General features: G+C 45.6%; 1 protein-coding gene across 1 annotated transcript; it reads left to right on the top strand.

Annotated features, from left to right (window-relative positions):
• Nucleotides 1–3,317: 3,317 nt before the first annotated feature.
• LOC144695349 (zinc-binding protein A33-like) lies at nucleotides 3,318–25,305 on the top strand. Its single transcript, XM_078566247.1, has 6 exons — nucleotides 3,318–3,743; nucleotides 3,834–3,929; nucleotides 4,023–4,256; nucleotides 5,333–5,355; nucleotides 8,263–8,381; nucleotides 24,396–25,305. Exons 1-6 carry the CDS (start codon nucleotides 3,333–3,335, stop codon nucleotides 24,944–24,946), a joined length of 1,434 nt encoding a protein of 477 aa, XP_078422373.1. The 5' UTR covers nucleotides 3,318–3,332; the 3' UTR covers nucleotides 24,947–25,305.
• Nucleotides 25,306–27,050: the final 1,745 nt, after the last annotated feature.

Genomic DNA, 27,050 nt, shown 5'->3' with positions numbered 1-27,050 from the left:
ATAGGTAATGGCAAACATTCAAAGAGCGCATGGGTGAACTGCAAGAATTTTTTATTCCTAAACAAATACAAAAATACCTGGAAAAACTCAGCAGGTCTCACAGCATCTGCGGAGAGGAACACAGTTAATGCTTCAAGTCCGCATGGCTCTTCATCAGAACTAAGGCAAAATAGAAAAGAGGTGAAATATAAGCTGGTTGGGGGGTGGTGGCGGGGGGTGGGGGTGGGACAGGTAGAGCTGGATAGAGAGCCAGTGATAGGCGGAGATAACCAAAAGATGTCTTAGACAAAAGAACAAAGGGGTGTTGACGGTGGTGATATTAGCTAAGAAATGTGCGAATGGTTAAATTAAGGGTAGAAAGCAGGGCAATCAAGTGACAGAAAACTCTAGTGGGGGTAGGGCGGGGGTAAGGGATTGAAATAGGCTAAAAGGTAGAGGTAAAATAATGGATGGAAATACATTTAAAAATAATGGAGGACGCGACAGACTAGATGCAGGAAGGATGTCCCCGATGGTGGGGGAGTCCAGGACCAGGGGTCACAGTCTGAGGATACCGGGTAGACCATTTAGGACTGAGATGAGGATGAATTTCTTCACTCAGGGAGTGGTCAGCCTATGGAATTCGCTACCACAGAAAGCAGTTGAGGCCAAAACATTGTATGTTTTCTAGAAGGAGTAAGATATAGCTCAATACCCGAAAGGGATCCAAGGGCATGGGGAGAAAGCGGGAGCAGGCTATTGAGTTGGATGATCAGCCATGATCATAATAAATGGCGGAGCAGGCTCGAAGGGTCGAATGGCCTACACCTGCTCCTAGTTTCTATGTTTCTTTGTTTATTAGGCTCTTCTTCGGAACTGATATTCTGTCAGCAGGTGGCAGTGATGCACTTTGTATGAATAAAAGAGACGATCACATAGAGTCTGAACCCATCCCAGAAACTGACTGCACCCGAAATTCATTTCTCGCAAGTGCAGTAACCGCCGTTTTTCAGGGAAATGAATGAGTCATATTACACCCAGCACGACCCTGCAGAAAGGAAATTAGATGAATTACGGGTTAATTTGTCCTTGATGGTGTTGGTTGAGGGAGGAATGTTGTCCAGGACGCCGGGAGAATTCCCCTGCTCCACTTTACCGTGGGATCTGAAGCTCCCACTTGAGGCCTTGGTTGAATATCTCATTGGAAGTTCTCAGACTGTCGGAGGGGGACAGGAAAAGGATTGGAACGTTCAGCCGCCTGAATGCCTTCCACCTTTCGATTAGATATGACTGACATGTCCCTCAACTGCATTTATCCGCCTCAGCTCCGTATGTTTTGATACCCTGGAAAATTACATTATTCCTAGTATTCCCCCTTAAAGGAGAGACAATTCCACACTTCCCCGACACTTGGAGGTGAAAAGTTGCTTCGAGATTTCACTCCGAATGGCTTCGGTGAAATTTTAACGATGATGACAGAACTCTCCTCATGTTGATGATGGGTGACAGTATTTTCCAAAATCGAGTAGAATTCCGACCGGTGGGGAGGAATGTCTCCAATGACGGGAACTTCCCAGGTTTTCCCTCCATTGAAATGAATGTCAGTAAATTCCGGTGGGCTGTGTAAGGGGTGTTCATGTCCCCCAGGCCAGATTGTCCTTTCTGTACCCCACACAGGAGCTGTTTAACACCCAGACAGTGACATTAAAATCCAATGTTCAATACTGTCAAATGTATGAAACATTTTGCGCTAGAATATCAGACAATATCTCTGCAATAAAACAAGACATTTTTTTTCTCCAATCGACATTGATCTCTCCACTTCCCCTCTGCCGCCTTAACTCTTTGGCCAGAATTTTTCCGTCGGCGAGTTGGGGACGGGTCCCGCTCGCCCATCGAGGGCTAAATTCTGCCCTATATTTTTCCAACTTTACTGAATTATCTGTTTATAATCCTGATGTATCTCAAAACTTCAATAGCCTGTGGTTTTCCTTTCTGCCGGAGCACGAGTGTCGGGGGAAGCTCTTCAAGTTTAACCCCAATAGGATGCCGTTTGATCCCCTCCCATTTTCCATTGGCCTGTCCCACAGTCTTGCCCCCCACACCCTGTGATGTTCTTCCTCTTTATCAAGGACTGGGAGGGCAGCACTGCCTGAGACATGAATGCACAGAGCTCAAAATCCCCGAGGCGGAGTTTGAATATCTCTGGATTTTTTTTTCTATTTCCGAAACTAAATCTTATTTTCTCAAGCAGTTACAAAGAAACTCCAAATACATTCTGCATAAAAACATATTTCAAGCCTCCTTGTCAATGCATTAATGCTCTCGACCTCAGCCACATCATGTGGCAGCGAGTTCCACATTGTGACCAATCGCCAGATGGACAAATTCTTCCTAATATTGGGGGAAATAAGTCACCCCAAAGCTTTCCTGCATCAGTTGAGGTGTCCCTGGGAAGGATCCATGAAGCACAGAGGTCTGTGCTACAGAGTTACCTGGGAGGAGACCCCCTCGCCAGTAAATCCGCTGCTTCATCTCTCCACACTCCTGCAAAGAAACATTCCGGAAACAAGTGAAAAATATCTAATTTTAGTGCCATCTGTCAGCTGTGGCTCGTTGGTAGCTTATTTACCTCTGAATCAGCAAGTGGTGGGATCGCGTCTCATTCCAGATGCTTCGGTACAGAACTCAGACTTGTTCTTATGTTGACTGATGTATTTTCCAACGTGACACCAGTGACTTCCCTTCTAAAGTACTTCCTCTGCTTCAAAGCGCGTTGGGACGTCCAGCGGCTGCGAAAGGCGCTATTAAAACACAAGATTTTCTTTTATTAAATATAAAGTAACTTGACAGGTCGAACCCTCTAAATTCTCTGAATCTATCTCTCGAAATGCTTTCTTGAAGTTATGGTACTTTTTGCCTTAGTGTGAGCGACTGCAATCAGGAACGCATTTTAAGGATCTGGATCTCACACCTTGTTTCACCAGACGGTTTGTAATCGGCAGCAAGCTCACACTGGAGAAAAGTGCAATAGAATCTCGATCCCACCGATCTCCCCATCCTCTCTCCCTCTCTCTCTCTCTTTCTCTCCACTGTCAACATTCCCTGGAGCCCAACCCGCCCTCGACAGGTTTCAATTATTCCCCTCCGTGCTTCAACTCTGCTTTTCCCCCTTTAGACTGGGCGTGTTATTTTTACTGTCCTGTGTGGAAGTCACGAGGACATAGACTACAATGGAATAATAATTCCCTGAGGATCGAAGTGAACGTTATAAGAAAATAACTGTACTGAGGGTGTGCGGCAGCAACATCGAAACTGAAAGTGGTTTGAATCAGGAAGTGCTGAGTGTGAACATGGCTTCCAGAGAACAGGTCCGGAGTTTGACCGAGGAGGCAATTTGTTCCATTTGCCTTGATTTCTTCACTGATCCGGTTTCACTGCAGTGTGGACACAACTTCTGCCGCTCCTGTATCAGCCAGTGTTGGGAAAAGAAGGAGATAAACTCCTGCCCGGAATGTAGAGAGGAGTTTCCGGAAAGAAACCTCAGGGCAAATCGGGCCTTAGCGAATCTGGCCGAGAAAGTTCGAAAATTAAAGCTGGATCTGAAAGAGACGGAAAGCAAACTTCACTGTGAGGAACATCAGGAAGAACTGAAGCTGTTTTGCGAAACTGACAAGAAATTGATCTGTGTCACTTGTGTAGTTTCGCGGGAACACAAATCTCACAACTTCCTACCGATTAAAGATGCTGTTGAAATCTACAAGGTAAAAGGGGATATATTTTCTAAGTTGATAGTTTTATCATATTTTCATGGTCTAACACTTCAATTCTGTGTTTTTCTCTCCCAATCCCAGGGTCAGCTGAAATCTTCCTTAGATTCTCTCACACAGGAGAAATCGGCGGTTCTAGAAACGGAACAGAAACAGAAGCGGAAGATTTCCGAAGTCAGGGTAAGGTCTCCCTGTGCTGGTTTTCTGGGATCTCGGTCAGTTTTGCTCCCTTTATCGCGGGACATTAATTATGTTTCACATTTCATTTGGTAGGAACAGTCGAGCAGTCTGCAGACCCACATCACATCCGAGTTCACTAAAATGCATCAGATTCTCACTGAGAAAGAGCAGCGACTACTCAGAGATCTCAGGGAAGAAGAGGAGAGGATTCTAGAAATAATGGAGAAAAACCTTCGAGTGATTGAAGAGAATTTAAATTCTATTGAGGAGAAGCTCTCAAAGTTGCAGAAACAGATGAAGCAAAAGGACGAGTTGATATTTTTAAAGGTGAGGGAATATATTGCGGGTCAGTTCAATGAAACTTCACACAGTCACAAAATAACTGATAACTGTGGAATAAATATAGAATTTACTGAATAAATAAAAACGGAGTTAAGCACATTTCTGTCTGTTTCGTGGCAGTTCTGCGGTCTCCCCGAAATAATCGGCTTCCACATTGCAGATTCCCGAGAATACCTGTAACCTCCTGAGAATCAGTTTTCTTGATCTTCACACTTGCTTTGTGATTATTTCCGTGTTGCCAAGTTTAATTTTCACCTGGACCGCCCATTGTAATCCAGTTCCAGTTCATGTTGTGAGTGGGTGTGGGTGTGTCTGGTACGGTGTGTGAGAGTCACTGTGTCTGTGAGCGGGACTGATGTTGAGTTCCAGTTTATTTGACTCTCCACAACCTTCCTGCCAAAATGCATCACTTTACACTTCCGTGTTGAATCTAACATGCTCTGAGTCTGCTCATTTCACCAGCCGCCCTGTTTATGTCCTCCTGAAATGTGTGCGGTTCTGGTTACCTCATGACAGAAAAGTAATTGAATTAGAGAGGGTACAGAGGAGATTTACAAGGATGTTACTAGGACTAGAAAATTGCAGCTATGAGGAAAGATTGGAAAGGCTGGGGTTGTTCTCCCTGGGACAGAGGAGACTGAGGGGCGATTTGAGATATACCGAATTATGAGGGGCCTGATAGAGTGGGTGGGGAAGGGCCTATTTACTTAGCAGAGAGGTCAGTGACCAGGGGGCACAGATTTAAAGTGCATAGAAAGATGAGAGGAAAGATGATGAAAAACCTTTACACCCAGACGGTTATGGGATCTGGAACTCACTGCCTGTAAGAGTAGTAGAGGCAGAAACCCTCAGCTCATTTAAAAGCTGTCTGGATATTGACATGAAGTGCTGTAAACTGCAGGGCTGGTGATCAAATGATGCAAAGTGCGATGAGGCTGGGTGGCTTGTTTTTCATCTGGCGCAGACAGGATGGGCCGACTGGCCTCTTTCTGTGCCGTAAACTTTCTATGATTCTAAATCTGTTACTGTGCTCCTCACTGTTCGTGATTCATTTATTTCAGGAGGAAGCTTGTCGGAAGAGAAGGTAGGACATGTTTTCTGCTGAAACTCTGCACGATTTGGTAAAATAACTCAGAAAGGTTTTGTTATGAATTTCTTTTCTACTTACAATCGCAACATTAAAGTGCCGTTCATCGGGCGACAATAACTCTGCTTATGGTTTAAGCACCAGTCTTTTATTGTTATGACATGTTTTATTGCAGATATTAAATTAGATTTCTTATAACTGGTCCACATGATTGTATTAAATTACAAGATGCCATGCCGTCCTGAAGTGCTCACTTGCAGGCTGCAGACTGCTGTTGGTGCGGCTGTGGCCTTCCGACTGACCCTGAGAGAGCCACACCGTCCATGTTTCCATGGTGTTGACCATCCATGTCCCTGCAAGGCTCCTGACCAAACCGAGACAGTCACATGTTAAATGGGAACAGGTTTTGTTTTTATTCCAGTATAGAACCTTGACCTGTATCCTTAACACCGACAAGACAGACCCAGCAGATTTGGCAGCACTGTGGTATAAAGTTTGGAGGGAGTTGCCCTGGGAGTACTTAACATCGACTCGGAACCCGATGAAGTTTCATGGCATCGGATGAAATATGGGCAAGGAAACATACTGATGATGACCACGTAGCAACCCGTTTGCCAACACCCTCCCCCCACCCCTCCCTCACATACTCTTTGGCTGATGAATCAGTACTCTTCCATGTTGAACGCCACTTGGAAGAAGCACCGAGAGTGGCAAGGGTGCAGGATATACACTGGATCGGGCACTTCAATGACCATCACCAAGAGTGACTCGTTAATGGAACTCCCTCCCTAACAGCACTGTGGCTGTACCTACACCACATGGCATGCAGCAGTTCAAGAAGGCAGCTCACCACCAACTTTTCAAGGGCAATTAGTGATGGGCAGTAAATGCTGGCCTAGCCAGCGATACCCACATCTCATGAATGATTTTTTCATAAAGCGCCACTACTGGCCGAGCTGGTTCTGTCCCAAAGGACATAGCTGCTAGACTGGGTATGTGGCAGGTGATGAGGTAACCAACAAGAGGATAAAAACGTACTTGATCTCATCCTCACCAATCTGCCTACCGCACATGCATCTGTTTATGACTGCAGCAGTAGGAGTGACCACCGCACAGTCCTTGTGGAGATGAACTCCTGCCTTCACATTGAGGATACCCTCATTCAAAACTGGGCATCCATGAGGCGCTGTTGGCCATCAGCAGCAGCAGATTTTACTAAACCACACTCTGCGACCTCATGGCTCAGCATATCCTGCACTCGACTATTATCTCCAAGGCAGGGAATTAACCCTGGTTGAATAAGAGTGCAAGAGGGCATGCCGGAAGCAGGACTATGCATGCCTAAAAATGAGGTGTCAACATGGTGAAGCTACAACCCAGGCCTCCTTGCATGTCAAACAGTGTAAGCAGCAATGGATAGACAGAGATAAGTGATCTCACAACCAATGGATCATATCAAAGCTTTGCAGTCCTGCTACATCCAGCGTTGCATGGCGGTGGACAATTAATCGACTAACGTAAGGAGAAGAGTCCACAAATACCCCACCCTCAATGATGGGGAGCCCAGCGCATCAGTGCAAACAATTAAGGCTGAAGTATTTGCAACCATCTTCAGCAAGATGTACCCAGTGGATGACCCATCTCGCCCTTCTCCAGAAGTCCGCAGGATCACCGATGCCTGTCTTCAGCCAATTTGATTCACTCCACGTAATATTAAGAAATGGCTGAAGGCACTGGATACTGCAAAGGCCATGGGGCTTGACAATATTCTGGCAATAGTACTAAAGGCTTGTGCTCCAGGACTTATCGCACCCCTAGCGAAGCTGTTCCAGTACAACTGACATGTACCCGGCAATGTGGAAAATTGCTCAGGTATATCATGTACACAAAAAGCAGGACAAATCTAACCTGGCCAAGTACTGCCTCGTAGGTCTACTCTCGATCATCAGTGAAGTGACGGAAGGGGTCTTCAACATTGCTATCAAGTGGCACTTACTAAGCAATAACCTTCTCACTGACGCTCAGTTTGGGTTCTGCCAGGGTTGCTCAGCTCCTGACCTCATTTTAATCTTGGTTCAAGCATGGACAGCAGAGCTGAACTCCAGAGGTGAGGTGAGAGTGACTGAACATTACATCATTTGACCGAGTGTGGCATCAAGGAACCCTAGCCAAACTGGAGTTAATAGTAATCGGAGGAAAACTCTCCACTGGTTCGAGTCATAACTATCTCAAAAGAAGATGGTTGTGGTTGTTGGAGGTCAATTATCTCATTTCCAGGAAATCACTGTAGGAGTTCTTCAGGGCACTGTCTTATGCCCAACCATCTTCAACTGCTTCATCATTGACCTTCCGTCCATCATAAGTGGTCAGAAGTGGGGACTTTCGCTGATGATTGCATTATGTTCAGCACCATTTGTTACTCCTCAGATACTGAAGCACTGCATGTCCAAATGCAGCAAGACCTAAACAATATCCAGTCTTGGGCTGACAACTGGCAAGTAACATTTTCCCCACACAAGTGCCAGGCAATGGCTATCGCCAACATGAGAGAATCTAACCGTCGCCACTTGATATTCCGTCGCTTGATATTACCATTACAGAATCCCCCACTATCAACATTCTGAGGGATACCATTGAGCATAAACTGAACTGGAGTAACCATATAAATACAATGGCTATAAGCACAGGTCAGAGGCTAGGAATCCTGAGTCTTTCCATCCTCTGCCCTTGTGTTTCAAAGTTATCTTTTGCTCAGTTGTAGAGAGAAATTTCACTTTCTATCACATTTGTTCTAACATGAAAAATGCTGAAAGATATGCATTTTGGGGTAGCTTCACCATTTAAATCATGTCTAAAATGCTCAAATGGGATGAATTTATAGCATTAATTCTTTGATATTTACAGGATTAGTGATGACACTCCGAAACTCTCAGTAGCAGATGTTGCAGCCCTGTCTATCGGAAAGTTCATAGGACCTTTACAGTACAGAGCTTGGAGGGAAATGATCAATTCCATTGACCCTGGTAAAACTTTTATATTAATTTTCTTAACTATAATTCCAGTTGTGAAGGGAATAAATGAGCTCCAAAGTTCCAGGGGTGTGAGGGAAACAGGAAATCCAACGTTCCTCCAGTGAGGGGTTGTGGTCGTATGATCTTCATAAGATTATAAGAAATAGGAGCAGCAGGTGGCCTTTTGGCCCATTAAACCTGTCCCGCCATTTGATAAGATCATGGCTCATCTAACTGTGGCTTTAACTGCCCTTTTTCCCTGTTCCCTATAGCCCTTAACTCCACTGTCGTTCAAAATTCTGTCTAATTCAGCCCTGAGTCTATACAACAGCCTCTTCTCCATTGCTGTCTGTGGAACAGAATTCCAAAGGCTAACATCCCTCAAAGAGAAGAAATTCCTACTCATCTCTATCTCAAAAGGGAGACAGACCCCTGATTTATAAACTATGTCGACTGCTTCTAGATACCCCCACGAGAGGAATCATCCTCCCACTATCAACACTATCAAGCTCCCTCAGAATCACATATGTTTCACTAAGATCACCTCTAATTTTTCTAAACTTCAAGAGTATAGGGTTAAATGTCTCAACCTTTCTTCATCAGACAACTCCTTCATCCAGGAATCTGCCTAGCGAACCTTCCCTGAACTGCTTCGAAGACATAAATATAACTCCCTTAAGTAAGGAAATGAAAACTGTGAAGTGAAAGTCAACATTGTCCCAGAGGACCATCGGCTGCGCTCTCATTGGAGATAGATGACTGGTGGTGAGCTTAACCTGAGGGTCACCACACCTCAGGTGTGGGGTGAGGTTGAAAAGGCAGGGCCTTCATGGATGTTCAAAACCTCCCCACACATGAACAATTCCTCCCCCTCCCCCTCCCCCACTCTTTAGGTTAAAGTCCTCTCCACAGACCTAGTTGTACAATTTGCCAGGACACTGGTTCCAGCGTGGTTCAAGTGAAGGCCATTCTAATAGTTTCACTCACTTTTTCCCCAGCGTTAGTGCCAGTGCCCCATGAATTGAAACACATTTTTCCAACACCAATCTTTGAGCCACACATCCAATTCTCTGATCGTATTCACTCCATGTCAATCAGCTGATGCCTCAGGCAGAGATTATTACCTTTGAATTTAGTGCCTAACTGCACATACTCTCTCAGTAGAACCTCTTTCTTAGTCCTATCAATATGAGTATCCACGGGGACTATAAGAACTGGATGCTTTTCCTCCCACTCCAAGTTCCTCGCCAGCCCTGAGAGGATTACTTTGACTCTGGCACAGGACATGCAACACAGCCTTTGGAATGCATGCACTTGCCTGAAGTGAAGAGTTTCTATCCCCCTAACTAACCTGTCCCCTACTACAATGACATTCCTTTTTGCATTTGGATAGCTTTCTGCACCACTGTGCCATAGTCAGTTTGCTCATCCTCCCTGCATTCATGCTCTCGTCCACATGAGGTGCAAGGGCTTTGAATCTGTTGGGCAATTGCAAAGGCTGGACTTTCTAACCTGACTTTCTTCCCTTTCCCTGACCACTGAACAAATCGGAATACCTAAGGGTGTCACTGCCTCCTGGAACAAAATGTTCCGGTAACTTTACCCTTCTCCAGTGCATTGCACTGTCCAAATCACGGATTCCAGTGGATCAGCTCAGAGCTGAGGTTCCTCAAGCTGCAGACACTTACTGCAGATGTGTTTGCCATGAATCAGACGGGTAGCCTCTGGTCCCCACCTGCTGCAACTGCAACACATCACCTGCTCATCTTTATTTCATTTTTATCTAAATGATTCGATTTCAAGTGGCTCTGGTGGAATGCAAACAGAGGATTATAAGCATTTTATTGCTGTGTAAGTGCCACATGATGGCATTGTCAACATCACATTCTACAACTTACCTGAAGAGTAGGCTGTTGGACCATTGATTGTCCGCATTGCATTTGTCCTGCTTTTTGTCGGCAGTATATACTTGGGCAATTTCCCACATTGTCGAGCAGATGGCTGTGTTGTAAGTCGACTGGAACAATTTGGCTATGGGTGTCACTAATTTCAGAGTTAAAATCTTCAGTACTACAGCTGGGATGTTGTTAGTGTCCATTGCCTTTGCTGTATCCAGTGAGTTCATCCCTTACTTGTGATCATGTGCAATCAGTTGCCTCAGCTGAAGACTGGCATCTATGACATTGGTAACGTTGGAAGGAGACCAAGATGAATCATCGAGGTCATTGTTTCTCCTGCAGCTGTTGCCCTGATGTGAGATGTGGTGGTTGCCACGAGTACTCAATCAGTGTTAAATCTGCTATGTGAGTGGCACGGATGCAGTTTTAAGGCTAAGAGACTGAAGCTCTACGCTGTCTTCTTAACAGTAGAAAACCAGAGGCTGCACATTATTCTTGACTGCAAGAGGGATTTGGGTGTAATATTAAAGAGATGTTTGTGCATTTGCCTAAATCCTTTGTCGACCGCACATGGAGAATTTGGTGGCGTGCTCGTCTACTTTATCTCCATTATCAAAGGTGGCAGTAGGCCTCACATAAAAGGTTTTTAACCATAGAATGATAGAAAAGTTACGGCGCAGTAAGAGGCCATTCAGGCCATTGTGCCTGCGCCAGCCAAAGAAAAAATAAACTAGCCGCTCATTTTAATCCCAATTTCCAGCTCCTGGTACATAGCTGTGCAGGATACAACACTTCAGGTGCAGATCCAGGTACCTTTCAAATGAGTTGAGTATTTCAGCCTAAATCACCAACCAGGCCAAGACTTCCAGATGCCCATCACCCTCTGGGCGCAAAATATTTTCCTCATTTCCCCTCTAATCCTTTTACCAATCACTGTAAATCTGTGCCCTGTGGTAACCAGCATCTGATACAGTTCCATCACAACGTCTTTGCCTTGGACTTAAATACCTCATCCAATAAAGAAAAGCATTCCATATGGTTTCTAGAGCACTGTACCCACTTGTACTGCCACCTTCCAGGATATGCGGCATGCACGCCAACGTCTCTCACTTCCTCAGCCCCACCTCAAATGCATTACTCACACTTATCCGGATTGAATTCAATTTTTCCACTCAACAAAACCATTGATATAATTCTGGAGATAACAGCTACCCTCTTCACTTCCAACTACAGGGAAAATGTTTGTGTCATCAGCAAATTTCCCAATCATACCTCCCATATTTACGCCCAAACCATGAATATATGCAACAAGCAGCAAGGACTCCAACACTGAGCCCTGTCAATCACCACTGGAAACTATTTTCCATTTGCAAAAATATTTATCGACCATGACATTTTGTTTCCTGTTGCTGAGCCAATTTTGGATCCAACTCGCCACCTTCCCTGTGACCCATGTGATCTCACTTTCCTGACCAGTCTGCCATGTGGGACCTTGTCAAATGCCTCACTAAAATCCATGTGGACAATGTCTGCTCCACTACCCTCATCAATCCTCCTTGTTGGTTCCTCAAAAATTTTGATTAAGTTAGTAAGACATGATCTTCCCCTACAAAACCATGCAAGCTATCCCAGATCAATCAATGCCTTTCTAAGTGACACTTTATCCTGCCTCTCAGAATTGATTCCAATAATTTACCCACAACTGAAGTCAGGCTGACCAGCCTATCATTTTCTTGCCAATCCCTCACAACCTTTTTAAATAATGGTACAATGTTCAAAGACCTCCAACCATCTGGTACCTCACCTGTCTCTATTGAGGATTGGAACATAATCCTCAGGGCATCCATTATTTCCTCCCTGGCTTCTCTTAACAACCCGAGATACAATCCATGTGGTCCTGGTTATACATCCACGTTCAAGGATGTCAGTTCCTCCATTACTTCCTCTCTCACTATACTTATTTTATCTAATATTTCACACTACTCCTCTTGAACTAGAATGTTTGCATCATCCCTCTCTTTAGTGAAGACTGAGACAAAGTACGCATTGAGAACCCAGCCCACATCCTCAGCATCAACGCACAGGTTACCATGTACATCTCTGATAGGCACTACCCTTCCTTTAATTATTCTTTTGCTCTTAATGTACTGGCAAATCTCCTTAGGGTTTTATATGATTTTACCTGCCAACATTTTTGCAAATCCTCGCTTTGCTTTCCTAATTTACATATTTACTTCACCCATGTACTTTCTATACTCCTCTAGACTTGCTTTTAGTGACTGCCATGAGCCTTCTTTTTTTGCTTCATCTTGACCTGTCTGCTTCTGTGTAACCTGGGGGCTCTAGATTTGTCAGTATCACCATTCTTTTTATGGGGACATGTCTCCACTGTGCCCATAGAATCTTGCTTTTGAATAACCCCCACTGATTTGACAACATTTTCCCGTCTAATGACTCTACCCAGTCCACTTTCGCCAATTAACCTCTCAGCTTTGTAAAATTTGTCTCCCCCCAATTTAGAACTTTTATCCCTGCTTTCTATTTGCCCTTTTCCATAATGGTGTTAAATCTAACTGTCTTATGGTCAGTATCTCCAAAATGGTCACCCACTGCTACTTCATCCACTTGCCCAGGTTCATTTGCTAAGACTAAATCTAGAATTGCGCCCCCTCTCATTGGGCTTGTTATGTGCTGGCTAAGAAAGTTCTCTTGAATGCAGTTCAAAAATGTTGTGCCCTCTGTGCCCTTCACACTGTTTGCATCCCAATTCATATTAGGGTAGCTAAAGTCTCCAAATATTGCTGTCCTATTGTTTTTGCACTTAGAAATTTGCCTACATATTTGTCCCATTCCACCATCTGGGGGCCTGAGTACAATTCTAGTAGTGTGCCTGCCCCATTTTTATTTCTGAGCTCCACCCATAGGGCCTTATTTGATGCTTCATTTTGGATGTCATCCCTCCTTTCAGCTGTCATTGATTCTTGAACCGATAATGCTACACCCCCACCTTTTTTATCCCCCTCTCTACCCTGCCTGAAAACTCTATATCCGGGGATGGTAATCTGCAATTTTTGCCCCTCCATATGCCAGGTTTCTGTTATGGCAATGATATCATGCTGCCATGTGTCTAACCAAAGTGCATTGGATATCATTGAAGGATCGTTGCTTGTTTAGAGCACGAGGAGAGGGAGTGTCGATTGGACCTGTGCTGAGGACTGTGCGGATATCCATGTGAATGATCAGCAGCTTTAACTGTCCTCTGCCGGGTCCATGCAGGAAAGAAGTTTTCCTTGGCTGTGGGTGCCACAATGACAGATCACGGTCTTCCACTAAAGCTAAAGTCCATCTGAGACTCAGACTCGTAGGTGTCTCTGTGACTGGAGGGTCAGGGGCCTTGCACCTCAGCAAAGCATATTGCAGGTGAGGCACTCAGTGAGTGGACTACAAAGAAACCCCTAAACTTGTTGGCATGATAAACATGTCAAGGGATATGCGATTATGATGTGTGAGTGGTGACCGGGGGGGGGCAGGAACATGATAATCTCTCATCAATATGCATGGAACAGCGATTTATAGGGGTCAAACGTTCTCATGTTGCTCCTCCCTGTCTGGTTATGGTTGAAAGAGCTCTCTGCTAGGTCGGCTCCCCTTTGAGAGCAGGTGTCAGGGTTAGCAAGAGCCGGCCTCAGGGAAGTCAAGATGGCGGCCATTGGCCTGACCACAGGTGTATCACAGGCGGTGCTCATATCTACAAATGGGTGAAAGGCAATGCTGGAGGTGCCTTCGTAGATCCCGGGATCTATCTGCCAGCTTCTCCACAATGAGCTGCGGCCACAAGGGCTTGGAGGGAATCCAATGCTGGTGGCGTTGAAGGTCACCCCTGCCTTGAACTTCTTTAATAATGGACCCATCTAGGGCTTCACTTGGGACCAATGCGTCAGCTTTCAGTCAGTGACACACAAGTGTATTCAGAATGCCCAATCAGGATAGTGCATCTCTGGAAAGTTTAGATTTGACATTCCTTCCAATCTGTCGTGTTCAGGACTTTGTCAGTGCATTGCTGAAATCACAATTCTACTTACAGGTGCCTGAGGTTGCAGGAGATGGTGCAGATCCTAATAAGCACATTTGGCGCCAGGGTTCAGCATTTTATTATAGTTGAGCACATGCAAGGCTCAAACCAACAGCAGGGAAGATGTCACTACTGCAATTTAATTCTGCTCTCATAAATAAAGGTACATTTGCGAAACCTATGGTCAGTAAACAAGAAGGTGCTGGGGCCTTCCAGCCTCCAAAGGATAGAAAACCAAAAAGTTCAACAAATGTCCCGGAAGCTTACTCTGCCTGGAATCTGGTAACTATCAGATTGGTATGGGCCTGTCTACCACATCATATTCCAGCTATAGCCTCTGCATGTGGTTTGGCCACATCCTGGCCCTCCCATCCCCTTCATTGTCCTTCTCATCGGAGCAGACATCTTGCTTCCCCATGTCTCGCTCAGGCAACACATCCCCCATTTGTATCACGAGGCTGTGCAGGGTGCAGCAGACAATGATGATCTGAGACAATCTCAGTATGGGAAAGCACTGCCTGAGCCATCCAAACATCTGAACCTCATCTTTAGGAGCTCAATCACCTGCTCAGTCAGGGACCTGGTAGGGGTATAGCCATCATTGTATCTCCTCAGCAGTACTCTGCGGGTGGTGAACTGGCATCATCAGCCATTTTTGCTTGGGGTATTCCTTGTCCCTGAGGATCCTGCTCGGCAATCACCGAGATAGTTCCTTTAATACCCTCCACTACCCTCGAGACCCTACATTGCCTTGTTAACATAGAAAGACTAAACACATGAGCCCTTGTCAGGCATGACCATTCAGTTGGGGGGATGGAGTTTTGGAGTCATGAGTTGGCCACCACCCTTGCTCCTTGGAGGCTTCCACCTCTCTCGCTCCATTCATCCCTGCCTCTGACTGCAGCTGATGGCGAATGGACAGAATGAAAGGAAGGTCCATACCTTGCTGGGATCTCGATGTGATGAGATGGGCATAAACCTGCTGACGTGTGGGCTTCACCATAGAGGGGAGAACACGACTGAGCATCGATGACATCCAGTTTCCTCATAATTATTAGGGTGTCCCTTTAGTCGGCCATTTGTGCTGACCTTGAGCACCACCCACCAAAAAGACCTTGCTCCCACTTCGAGGCATCTTACTTACTGACTAACTGCGTGGTCAACGTCAGATTTGAAGAATGGTGTGTGTCACCTTCCAAACTTCATCCGCCAACTTCTACCCTTCCCCCTGCCACCCACCAACTTCCCCCCATCACATTAACCCACCCAGTATCAGCTTTCCACTCCCCTCTGTCATGCTTGAACCTCCCTTCGTTCCACTGGGCATTATTCTGATCCACCTCCACATGCCCTCCCGACCCTGAGATCTGATGAGTACAGGACCAACCTAAACAACCCCTCAAAACCTTTATTAGCCAACCATGCAATAATATACACTTCCAACACCAGTTGTTCAGTGAGATCCGCTTGTCGGAGCCCATTCCCACGTGGTCAGTCTGCTGAATGACTTCTCCTGCACGACTTCCTGTGACTGACCACGTCACGCTTTCCTGGCTGTCCCTGTGGCTGTGGCTTTATATCCCTTTCTGACCCTGGTCCCTTGAGATATAAGTTAATACCTTGATTCGGGTCATCCAATTGTGTTTCATGCCTTATCAATCCCTCCACCTGCATGTGGTCATTTCCTGCTCTCAGCAGGGGATATCTCCAGGTGTATGGCAGCTATGGATGTAATATCTGTATCTTGATAAGGCAGTAAGAAAGCTATTCACACATATCCAGAGAGGCCATTGCCTATGAAAGTTGCTGTAGATGGAGTGCCTGTTGGTGAGCCACCACCTCAATGACATGTCCTGAAATGTCTGTGTGCCTAGTTAAAACTGTCTTTATTTTTAAACAGTTGAAAAAGAGTTTCAGAAAGAGTAAACCTTGTTTGGATGGTAATGCAATATGTGAAAATCAGACAGTAAATCAGTAACCCAGCTTAGATCGTGCTCAATATCAATCTCCATCGGAGTTAATGGAAACAGATATTGAGAGGAATGTGTTCCGAGCTGCTACTTCAGTGTTGTCCAAGTCACACAACCGTCCATAACAAATTTCACCCCCTCCCCCTGTGTCTCCATGTCACCTTGGGGCATCTGCTGTTGACTCTTGATCGCCTTCTGGATGAGAAAATCTGGATAGTGAACTTGTCCCTCATGTGCAAGTGCACGGGTATAGAAAGGAGCAGTTTCAGGTGCAGTGTTTGCACCAATGAGCACGTCAAATATGCCTTTGGAGGAGTAATTTCTGCATTTCTGGACACCACACTTTAGGAAGGATGTCAAGTCCTTGGAGAGGGTACAGGGGGGTCTTACCAGCACAATAGCACTGATGAGGGTCTTCAGTTTACAGGGTAGTTGGATAAACTGGTAATGCTCTCCCTATAACAGAGAAGTTTAAAGGGAGATTTAATGCAGGAATTTGAATTATGGGGGCTTTATTGAGCAGATCAGGAGAATCTGTTTACTCTGTTAAGTGTGTCTGTAACTAAAGGCTAAGATTTAAAATAATCACCAAAAGAATTAGAGGGGTAATGAGCAAAAATGAAATCTCACAGACTATGTTCATGATCTGCAATTCATTGTCTGAAAATGTGGATTTCATAGGAACTTTCAAAAATGAATTGAACATGTTCTCAAATGGACTAATATGCAGGGATCCGGGCAAAAAGCTGGACTAGAAGATTAAATTGGACAGCCTGCACAAGTACGATGGCCTGAATGGCCTCCTTCTGCACTATAAGATTCCGTTATCTAGTCCAACTCATAACTGGGCTGGGATGTTTTTAAGGGACTAGGGCAGTCCCGAAAACAGACGTTAGGCGCCATCCATCTGCTAATGTTGGTGCTGTTTTGGACTCTGTCCAAAAAATGAGATGTCCTGAGACTCAAGCCCTGAGCCTTGGGTTTCCTGGACATGGATGTCGGCGACAGTGAAAAGCTGAGCACATTTATTTTCCTGTTTACAATATGGAGATGGGGGAGGCAGCAGTGTTATTCTCAGCTCCTCAATGCTCCTGTCCACGCTGGATGACACAATGCCCACATCCCTCCCACTGCTGCCTGGCCCCTTCACACTCTACGCTCCCTTACACACTGTCTCCCCAATATCACCCACCCAAATCTGCACTTGCTCTTTCCGCGTCTCTGCTCTCTCCCCTCCTCCACTCTCTATACTCGCCACTCACTCCCTCTTTCCCCCCAGTCCTCCCTTCCTCGATTTCTTGCTCCCATGCTCCCTCTGCCTCCCCCCCTGCAGATTTTCCTCACAACCCTCCTTCCTCACCTTCTTTCTCTCTCATCTCACTTTCCTGGTCCCCTGCTCCCCTCCACCTCCCTTCCCGTGGCCTCTGTTCTCTCCCTCTGCCCATTCCTACACATACTCCACTCCCCATCCATCCCCTCTCTCACTCACTTCCCTCCAGTCAGTCTTCCCTCCCCATTCCGCACTTCTTCCCTCATCTTGGACCCATACTCTCCCTGTCCTCCCTGTCCCGCACACTGTCCCTCGCAATCCCCCCTCTTTTCCCTCCAGCTTTCTTTCTCCTCTCCCTCTCCCTTGCTCCCTCTCCGCTCCACCTCCCAACCTCTCTCCCCTCCCCCTTCCACCATCTCAGCCCTCCCCTTCCATCATTGTCACTGTCCCCTCCAGCTAACTCTGGCTCCACTCTGTTCACTCACTGACCACACCCCCACTCCTCCCAATCTCTCACTCCTTCATCACCCTTTCTCCCTCCCCTCCCCCTCCCTCTCCCCTCTCTCTATTCACACGTTTTTTTTTCTCTCTCTCTCCCAATCCTGCTCCTGTGTTTGGGTTGCTGAGTTGTAACTAGTGGAGTGACACAGGGATGAGCGCTGGGAACTCAACTATTTACAATCTATATCAATGACTTGGATGAAGGGACCGAACGTATGGTAGTTAAATTTGTTCATGACACAAAGATATTAGGAATTTAACTTGTTAAGAGCACAGGAAGAGTCTACAAAAGGATTTAGATAGATTAATTGATAGTTAACTTAGCGGGTGGATTATAATGTCCAAATTCATGAACTTGTCCACTTGGCAGGAAGAATATCAAGGCAATGTATTATTTTAATAGAGAGGATGATTAAAACTATATTTTTGGAGTTCTGACTGTGTATTTTCGGTGTGGAGCGATTGTAAGTTCACACCTGTGGGAATAACCTTTGTTAAAAACAAAAAGCTAAAAGCTACTGCGGATGCTGGAAATCCAAAACAAAAACAGAATTACCTGTAAAAACTCAGCAGGTCTGGCAGCATCGGTGGAGAAGTTCTCCACCGATGCTGCCAGACCTGCTGAGTTTTTCCAGGTAATTCTGTTTTTGTTTTGGAATAACCTTTTTGTTGTCTGGAGATAGTAACATTTAAGGTTCAGAATGTACCAAGGGTTGATACATTCAGATCCTGTCTCAGGGCAAGGGGGCTGAACCCTGCTGGGAGGTCACAGGTTTTCAGGTGAATTCAAAGGACAGTGAACAACCATTTGTGTTCATTTGTATTGAGTTTAAAGAGTTGGGAGTAGCAGTTGGTGCAGCAGCTCAGCTGAGGAGCTGGGACCGTGCCTGTGTTGAGATGCTGGAGTGGAACTGCGGTCAGCAGGTTGTAGTTTGCCCTACAAACTACCAGGAAACTCAGGTACAGGCCACGATCTTTCATTAGTGATTCAAGCGTACGTAGGGAGAGACAGCGTTGGGCAGTCCGAGACCGAGCTGTGCAGATTACAGCGAAATCTTTTTATACACAATTAGTCACAGACTCGTAATCTAATCTTGTCAATTCACAATCACATGCTTAAAGAGGCCTTCGGCTTTTGTCACTTATTTCCCATGTATACAGACACTCGACATTGTTCTCACCCTCGCACGAGCACCATCTCCTGCTGACTGTGCAGGAGTCTGTGCCTCCTGACTTCAACATCCACTCACTCCCTCACCTTGTTCTTTGTTCTCCTGCCTTGCCCATCTCCTTTCTTATTCTGTCTGAAAAACATCTGCTGTTCTCCCATTCTGCTTTTCTGCTTATATTTTATTGTTACTAACAGGCAATTCTAACTAAAATTGTTTAACCCTTTCAAGATACTGGAGTAGATTAACTCTTGGCAGGAGTAGATCGTGCAGCCCTTCCAGCCCACTCTGGCATTCAATGAAATCATGGCTGATTCTCTACTTCAACACCATTTTCCTGCACTATCCCCGTATCCATTGATGTTTTTAATATGTAGAAAACTATCCATCTCAGTCTTGCGCATACTCAATGACTGAGCCTCCAAAGTCGTCTGGGACAGAAAGTTACAAAGATTCATCACCCTCTGAGTGAAGAAATTCCTCCTCATCTTGGTCTTAAATGTCCTGCTCCTTAATCTGAAACTGCGTCCCCTAGTTCTCGACCGCCCCACCACCGCAATCAGGGTAACATCCTTGCTGCATTTATCCTGTCAAGTCATGTCAGAATTTTGTATGTTTGAATGAGATCACCTTTCATTTTTCTAAACTCCAGAGAGCAAAGGACCCGTCTATTTAATCTTTGCTCACAGGACTGAAAGGTCCGAGGAATACTCTGGTACAAAATTTCAACACTCGGAGTCCAGATGCAATATTCAAGTGGTTCCTTTATTACACATGCGGGCAGCTAACGCTGGGCAATCCAGGCGCTTCTCCACCGAAGTTCAAATGAGCACAGTTTATATATTTTTTACTACCAGTTACAACTTAATGGTGCTAGTTAGACAAAGGCCACAAAACAATAATCTGATCATTGTGTTCTTGTACAGTAATTGCAGTGCAGAGACTGGGCATTATCCTTTTGGGAGACAACAAAGAATATGCGTTTGTTCTAGACAAAAGTTTTACGGGGGCTGACTGGGTGTGGTTCGGGGCTATCAAATGGTGTTAAATGGCCTTCCCCATGTCTTGATCGAGTCATCCTGAGTCCCTGCCCATGTGTGTCTCCCATTTCCTAATTGCAAATTTACAGCTGAGCCCTTTGTACAAGTTTTTAGCTTTCATGTAAGGCGGTGATTGTTTGTGTATGCTTTGGCAACCGAGTTGCTGGTCCTAGCTGGCACTTTAAAATAAATCCAAATTTTCTGCATCTTCAGGACAATCCCTCCATTCCAGGAATTTATTTGTGAACCTTCATTACACTCAGTCTATGGCAAATATACCTTTCCTCATGTTCGGAGACCAAAGCTGCACATATTAGTGCAGATGCAGTCTCACCAAGGCTATATATAATTCTAGTAAGACACCTTTACTCTTGTAACCAAATCATCTTGCAATAAAGGCCAACAGAGCATTTTCCTTCTAAATTCCTTGCTGTACCGGCTTTCAGTGACTCATGAACATGGACACATAAGTCCCTTTTATGCTTAACATTTCCCAGCCTCTCTCCATTTAAGAAATACCCTACATTTTGGTTTTTCCCACAAAAGTGGATATTCTCACATTTCTCAACCTTGAATTCCATGTGCCACATTTTTGCCCACTCACTGAGCCTCTCCAAATCTCCTTCAATCATCTCTGCATCCTGCTCACAACTAACACTTCCATCTGCAAACTTGGAAATATTACATTTGATCCCAACATTCAAATCATTGATATGGATTGTGAATATCTGGGGCCCAAGCACCTATCCTTGCGATACCCCACTAGTCACAGCCTGATCACCTGGAAATGACCCATTTATTCCTACTCTTTGTTTTCTGCCCATAAACCAGTTCTCAATCCAAGCCAGTACATTCCACCAAATTGCATTTGCTCTGATTTTGTTTGCACACCTCTGTTGTGGGACCTTATCAAAAGCTTCCTGAAAATTTGAATAAACGACATCCTCCAGTTACCCTTTCCCTATTCTCCTAGTTACATCCGCCAAAAACTCCAACAGGGGTTTGTTAAACGTGATTCCCCTTTCATCAAGTCCATGTTGATTCTGCCCAAGCTTCCCATTATTTCTAAGCGTCCCGTTATCACATCCTTAATTTTAGGCTCTTGCATTGCCACTACGACTGATGTTCGGCTAACAGGTCTGTAATTCCCTGTTTTCTCTCTTCCTCGTTTCTTAAATAGTGGGGTTACATTTGCCACCTTCCAATCTGCAGGAACAATTCCAAAGTGTCTCAAATTTTGAAAGATGACCACCAATGCACCGACTTTCTCTACAGCCACCTCATTCAACATTCTGGGATGTAGATCATCAGGTCCAGGGGATTTATCTACTTTAAGTCCCATTAATTTCTCTTGTACTCTTTTTTAAACTAATAATATTGTGTTGCAGTTCCTTGTTGATATTTGTCCTTTGATCCTCCATTATTCCGGGGGGTTTTTAATGGTGATAATTGACATTTTGGCAGATTATGAGCAAGTTCATGTGATTTGCCTTACTCGTGTCTGTCATTAACCATGTGGTTTGTGGTGTGTTCGACCGCAGTTTTCCAGTTAATTAATGTTTACCTCATGTTAATTCTTTATGTTAGAATATAAGAGATAATATTATCTGTTTGCATTGTTGACTCTTGGTTAGTAAAATTCTTCTGTTTGTTTCAAAACATGGAATCTTATGGATTTATCCTCTTAGCAAGCAACTGGGATTTCAAATCTGGTCAACTAACATAAAAAAGTTAATGGTCACTAAGCAGATCATAACCAAATTTGAGGGTCTTGCCTGGGACTGTATCAAATTTGGGGTCTGACCTCGCAATGTACCAAGGGAGACAGCAGAACTCTACAGTAGAGAGGGATCTGGACAATCTGGTACATGAATCACAAAAATTACTTTGCAGGTACAGCAAGTGATTAGGAAGGTAAATGGAATGTTCATGTTTATTGCAAGAGGAATCGAGTATTAAACTATGCAATTGTTGCTACAGCTGTACAGGGTCTTAGTGAGACTGCATCTGAAGTCTGTGTACCATTTTGATCTCCTTACTTAAGAAATGAGATAGTTACATAAGACGCAGTTCAGAGAAGATTCGCTCGACTGATTCTTGGGATGAATGGATTATCTTATGATAAAAGGTTGAACAGGTTTGGCCTTTACTCATTGGCGTTTAGAAGGATGAGAGGTGATCTTACTGAAACGTGTAAGACGCTGAGAGGATTTGACAAGGTGGATGCCAAGAGGACATTTACCTTGGAGAGGCATCTGGAACTAGGGGGCAGTTTTAAAATTAGGAGTCTCCCATTTAAGACTGAGATGAGGAGAATTTGTTTTCTGTCAGAGGGTGGTTAGTGTTTGGAATTCTCTTCCCCGGCAAGCAGCGGAGGCTGAGTCATTGAATATATCCAATCAGATCAGCCATTATCTCGTCGAATGGTCGAGCAGGCTTGAGGGACCGAATGACCTACCCCTGCTCCTAATCATAGCGTTCTTGTAATTTAATTTTCTTTGGTACCTTACAGGCTCAGATTGTATACAATCTGTGTGGTGACACTTTCATACCTGTTTCGCAGAAGTATCACTCCCCACCTAGTCTCTCCAGCTCTCTTTCTCTCCAGCCTGCTGTTTCCTCCCCCCTTTCTCCCAAACCTTATCTTTCCCCTTCCCGCTCTCCTTCTCACAATCTCTCTTCCCTCTCTCATACTCTCTCTCTCCCTGCGTCACTATCTCTTTCCACACCCTGTCACTCATGCTCTCCCGTCCTTACGCTCTCCCTCTTCTCCCCCATCCTTCTCTCCACCCACACTTTCTCACTCCCCTTGTCCCCACACTCTCTCACTCACCTCCCACTCTCCCTTTCTCTTTGCCTCTTTAACTTCTGCTCTCATTATTACCTCTGCCCTTCCCACAATCTTTCTCTCTCCCCTTCCACACACACTCTCCCTCTTCCTGCCATGCACTCACCCTCTCAACAATGCTCCTGCTCGATCTAATATCAGTCCCTCCCGCCCTCTACCTCCATTCCCCACCCATTGTCCCTGTCAGGCCCATTTCGCCCTCTCTTCCACCGACCCAGACACACTCTCTCCTTCCTCTCCTTCCCCCTTTCCTCATCATTCCACTATACCTCTCCCACGCCCTCTCCTCCTCCCACGCTCTCCCTTTCCTCTTCTACACTTTCGCCCCTCCCCTTTCTGCTTTCGTTCACATTCTCAGCAGTCTCCCACTCTCTCTGAGACCTTCACATTCTCTCTCCCACCCTTGTAAGCCCTCCCCTTCTCTCTTTTTCACTCTGCCCGATTTGCGTTCACCCTCCAGTTCTTGCTCGCTCTCTCTCTCACGCCTTTAAACTCTCCCTGCCCCCCTGCACTCTCCACCCCTCCATCTTGTTCTGCCTCACACACCATCACACTCTCCCTGCCTCCCTGCACTCTCTACCCCTTCATCTCACACTCACATCCCCACACACTTCCTGCCAACCCCCTGCTCTCTTTACTCCACCCTCTCTTCCTTACCCACTCTCCCAAAATCTGTCATGCTGGTCTCTCTCTCTCTCTCTCTTTCTCTCCGGCTTCCATGTTCTCAAACCCTCCTGCTCTCACTCTCTCCCACCTCTTCCTCTCCATCAGTCCACCCACACTCTCCCTCTCCACGTTCCTGCTCCCTCCTCTGCTGCCATTTTCTCTCCTCAACTTCACCTCCCCCCCCCTCAATCTCTTTCCAGCTCCCTCTCTCTCTCTCTCCCCGCCTCCCTCTCTCTCTCTCTCTCTCCCACTTCCTCTCTCTCTCTCTCTCCCACTTTCTCTCCCTCTCTCCCACTTCCTCTCCCTCTCTCTCTCTCTCCCTCTCTCTCCCTCTTCCTCTTCCTCTCTCTCTCTCTCTCTCCCTCTCTCTCTCCCGCTTCCTCTCCCTCTCTCTCTCCCTCTCTCTCCCTCTCTCTCCCACTTCCTCTCCCTCTCTCACTCTCTCCCTCTCTCTCTCACTCCCACTTCCTCTCCCTCTCTCTCTCTCTCTCCCACTTCCTCTCTCCCTCTCCGGGCTCCTTCCTCACACTCTCTCCCCCTCCCCAGCCCCTCTCTCTAAATCACTGACTGTGTTATTTTAACTTTCCCCCAGCTCCAGCCTCTCTGACTCTGGATCTGAACACAGCGAATCCCCGGCTCATCCTGTCTGAGGACCGGACCAGTGTGAGACTCGGAGACAAACGGCAGCCGCTCCCTGAAACCCCGGAGAGGTTTGATCCCCGGGTCTGTGTCCTGGGATCAGAGGGATTTACATCAGGGAGACATTACTGGGAGGTGGGGGTGGGGGAGGAGACTCTGTGGGGGCTCGGAGTGGCCCGAGAGTCTGTGAACAGGAAAGAGTTAATCGACCTGATCCCCGAGTCCGGATTCTGGATTGTGGGGCTGTTTCCCGGAAGAGGTTATTTAGCCGCCACCTCCCCCTCACCGACCCCCCTCACCCCGACTGTGAATCCCCGGAAGATCGGGGTTTTCCTGGACTATGAGGGTGGACAGGTGTCATTTTACAATGCGGACAACATGTCCCATCTCCACACTTTCACCCACACTTTCACTGGGAGAATCTTTCCCATCTTCCGCCCGGGATGGAATGACGGCGGGAAAAACTCGGCACCGCTGAGAATCTGCGGGATTCAAGGTCACTAACAGATCCATCCCATAATTTCACACCGTCTCCCTGCCTCCTGCCAGCTGTAAACTGATGGGTGTGGGTCTCAGTCACAGGTGGAGAGAGAAGCCAGGTTAACATTCCGGGTATAAACCCTGTGTGGGAACTGGGAACTGAAAGATCAGCGAGGACCTCTGTAGGGCTGGGGGAAAGAAGGAGGGGGAGAGAAGAAACAAATAGAAGCTCAATTGTAGAGAGGAACTTACTGGGTAGAATGAGCTGTGAACTGCAGGAACCCGGTGACCTTCCTGCCTGTAATGTTGCTCCACAGGCGGAAGGTGGTGGGACATCAGCTTGTTTGAGATGAATCAGTTCAGTGATTCTCAAACTGGGGTCCGGGGAGTCTTTCCCGGGGGGTCCAGGAAATAATTTCTCCAGAGGGTGGGAGAGAGAGAGAAAAGCACAAGAGGGAGAGGAAGTGAAGTGGGGGAAATGACAAGCTCCCCGCTTTGTATAAATTCCCAGGAGTTAGTGTTAGACCTGCATGAGCAGCTATCAAGATTTCCACCCCCAAACCTCCCGAATTCTCTCCCTTCTTCACGGTGATGGACATTTCGGCTGTCATGGTTTTCAGCGGTGAGTCTGATATTTCCTTTCGGTAGGAGGGGAGGTGGAAGACCAGCTGCTGCTGTGATACTCGTCTGCCTTCAATTTGGGCTCAGACAGTGAGCAAGTGCCGTTATCATGCTGTCTGGCCTGCTGAGTATTTCCATCATTTTCTGTTTATATTAATCTCTAATTGGTTTGTTTCTTGTAACCGCGATAAAACTGTCATCTTGACTTTCTTCACACTCTCACCATGTTTCAATAACACTGAGAAACTGGACTCGGTTTGTACACGCCTGTAAATATTTCCCAGACTGTCACATACAAGTGGGTACTCTGTATTAAAATTGGAGGGGTGTTTCCGGTTTGTTTTACATTAAAATAGGAACGTGCTTTGAGACTGTTTGAGCATGTAAATGATGTGACACTGTTGTGAATACTGATTTGATAATCTGTCTGTATTGAACGTGATGTGTGAACTGATCGGGTATGTATGCTATTAACAGGCAGTGTTAACCACGTGAAAAGTAGTTAAGTTGCTGCATTAGAATGTTTGTGATGGTCTTTCTCATGTACTGACGCATCTCCGAGTGCAACATGATCATTTGAATATCATTGCAATTTCTGTGATGGTTATTTTGAAATGTTCTTTTAGATATTTTAGGAACAATGTATATTTTGCAAAAAAAAAGCGGAGTCGCAGTTATCATTTATCTCTGGTTTGTCTGCTCTGTCTCATCACTTTCCCCGTCAGTGAAATAGTCCTTAAATAACTAGTATGTAGTTACCTATTTTATTAAAAACATTATTAAGTCTCTCTGTACATGTAACCTGTTCATATTATCATTTTTATATAGAATTATAATTTACATTGGGGTTCCATGATTACATTTGTAAATTGGTTCTTCAACCAAAAGAACCTGAAGACGAGTGGAATAGAAGCAGTTTTCTCAAAAAGGACACAGTTCATCATTAAATCTGAGAAGCAGAAACTAAACATGCTGTTTGTTTTATTTACAAATTTCTCCAGAGTCTGGGTCCTTACAGCCCCAGTTCCAAATTCAGCTGGATGATTTGAAGAGCTTCTGGCTGGAGTAAATGGAGTAACAGTTACCTGTAAATTGTCCTGAAGTTTACTCTGGTACTTCAGCCATCACTACCGTGGATAGGGACCTGAGATGTGCAGTGGGAATGCCAGCCTGCTTCAGGTGGGAAGCAATGCAAAATCATAAAATCACAATGCACAGACTGTGGTCAATCAGCCCCCTCTGTCTGGAGGGGCACCTTGATAGAGCTATTCAACTGGTCCCAGTCCAGTTCCTTTACCCCCACTGCCAATCCCTTTTTGAAAGTTAGTTTTGAATATTGTTTCCACCACACTGGCAGGCAGTGCATTCCAGATAATAACTGGCTGCGGGAAAATCTGTATTAATCTCACTCTGGATATTTTTAAAACAATACCTTACACCTGTATCCTTTGGTTGCTGAACCCTCTGCCACTGGAAACAGCTTCTCCCTATTTTCTCAAAACCTTTC

This window comes from Cetorhinus maximus, chromosome 21 (genome assembly GCF_964194155.1).
Source record: "Cetorhinus maximus chromosome 21, sCetMax3.hap1.1, whole genome shotgun sequence".
Lineage (NCBI taxonomy): Eukaryota > Metazoa > Chordata > Chondrichthyes > Lamniformes > Cetorhinidae > Cetorhinus > Cetorhinus maximus.
The sequence above is the reverse complement of the archived record's forward strand: the minus strand, read 5'-3'. Positions and strand labels throughout refer to the sequence as shown.

What these genes read in the sequence shown, in the direction of transcription:
- LOC144695349 (XM_078566247.1), top strand. Translation starts at nt 3,333, where the DNA reads ATGGCTTCCAGAGAACAGGTCCGGAGTTTGACCGAGGAGGCAATTTGT. An exon ending in ATGCTGTTGAAATCTACAAG is followed by an intron (nt 3,744 to 3,833) that starts GTAAAAGGGGAT and finishes TCCCAATCCCAG; the next exon opens with GGTCAGCTGAAATCTTCCTT. An exon ending in GAAGCTTGTCGGAAGAGAAG is followed by an intron (nt 5,356 to 8,262) that starts GTAGGACATGTT and finishes TGATATTTACAG; the next exon opens with GATTAGTGATGACACTCCGA.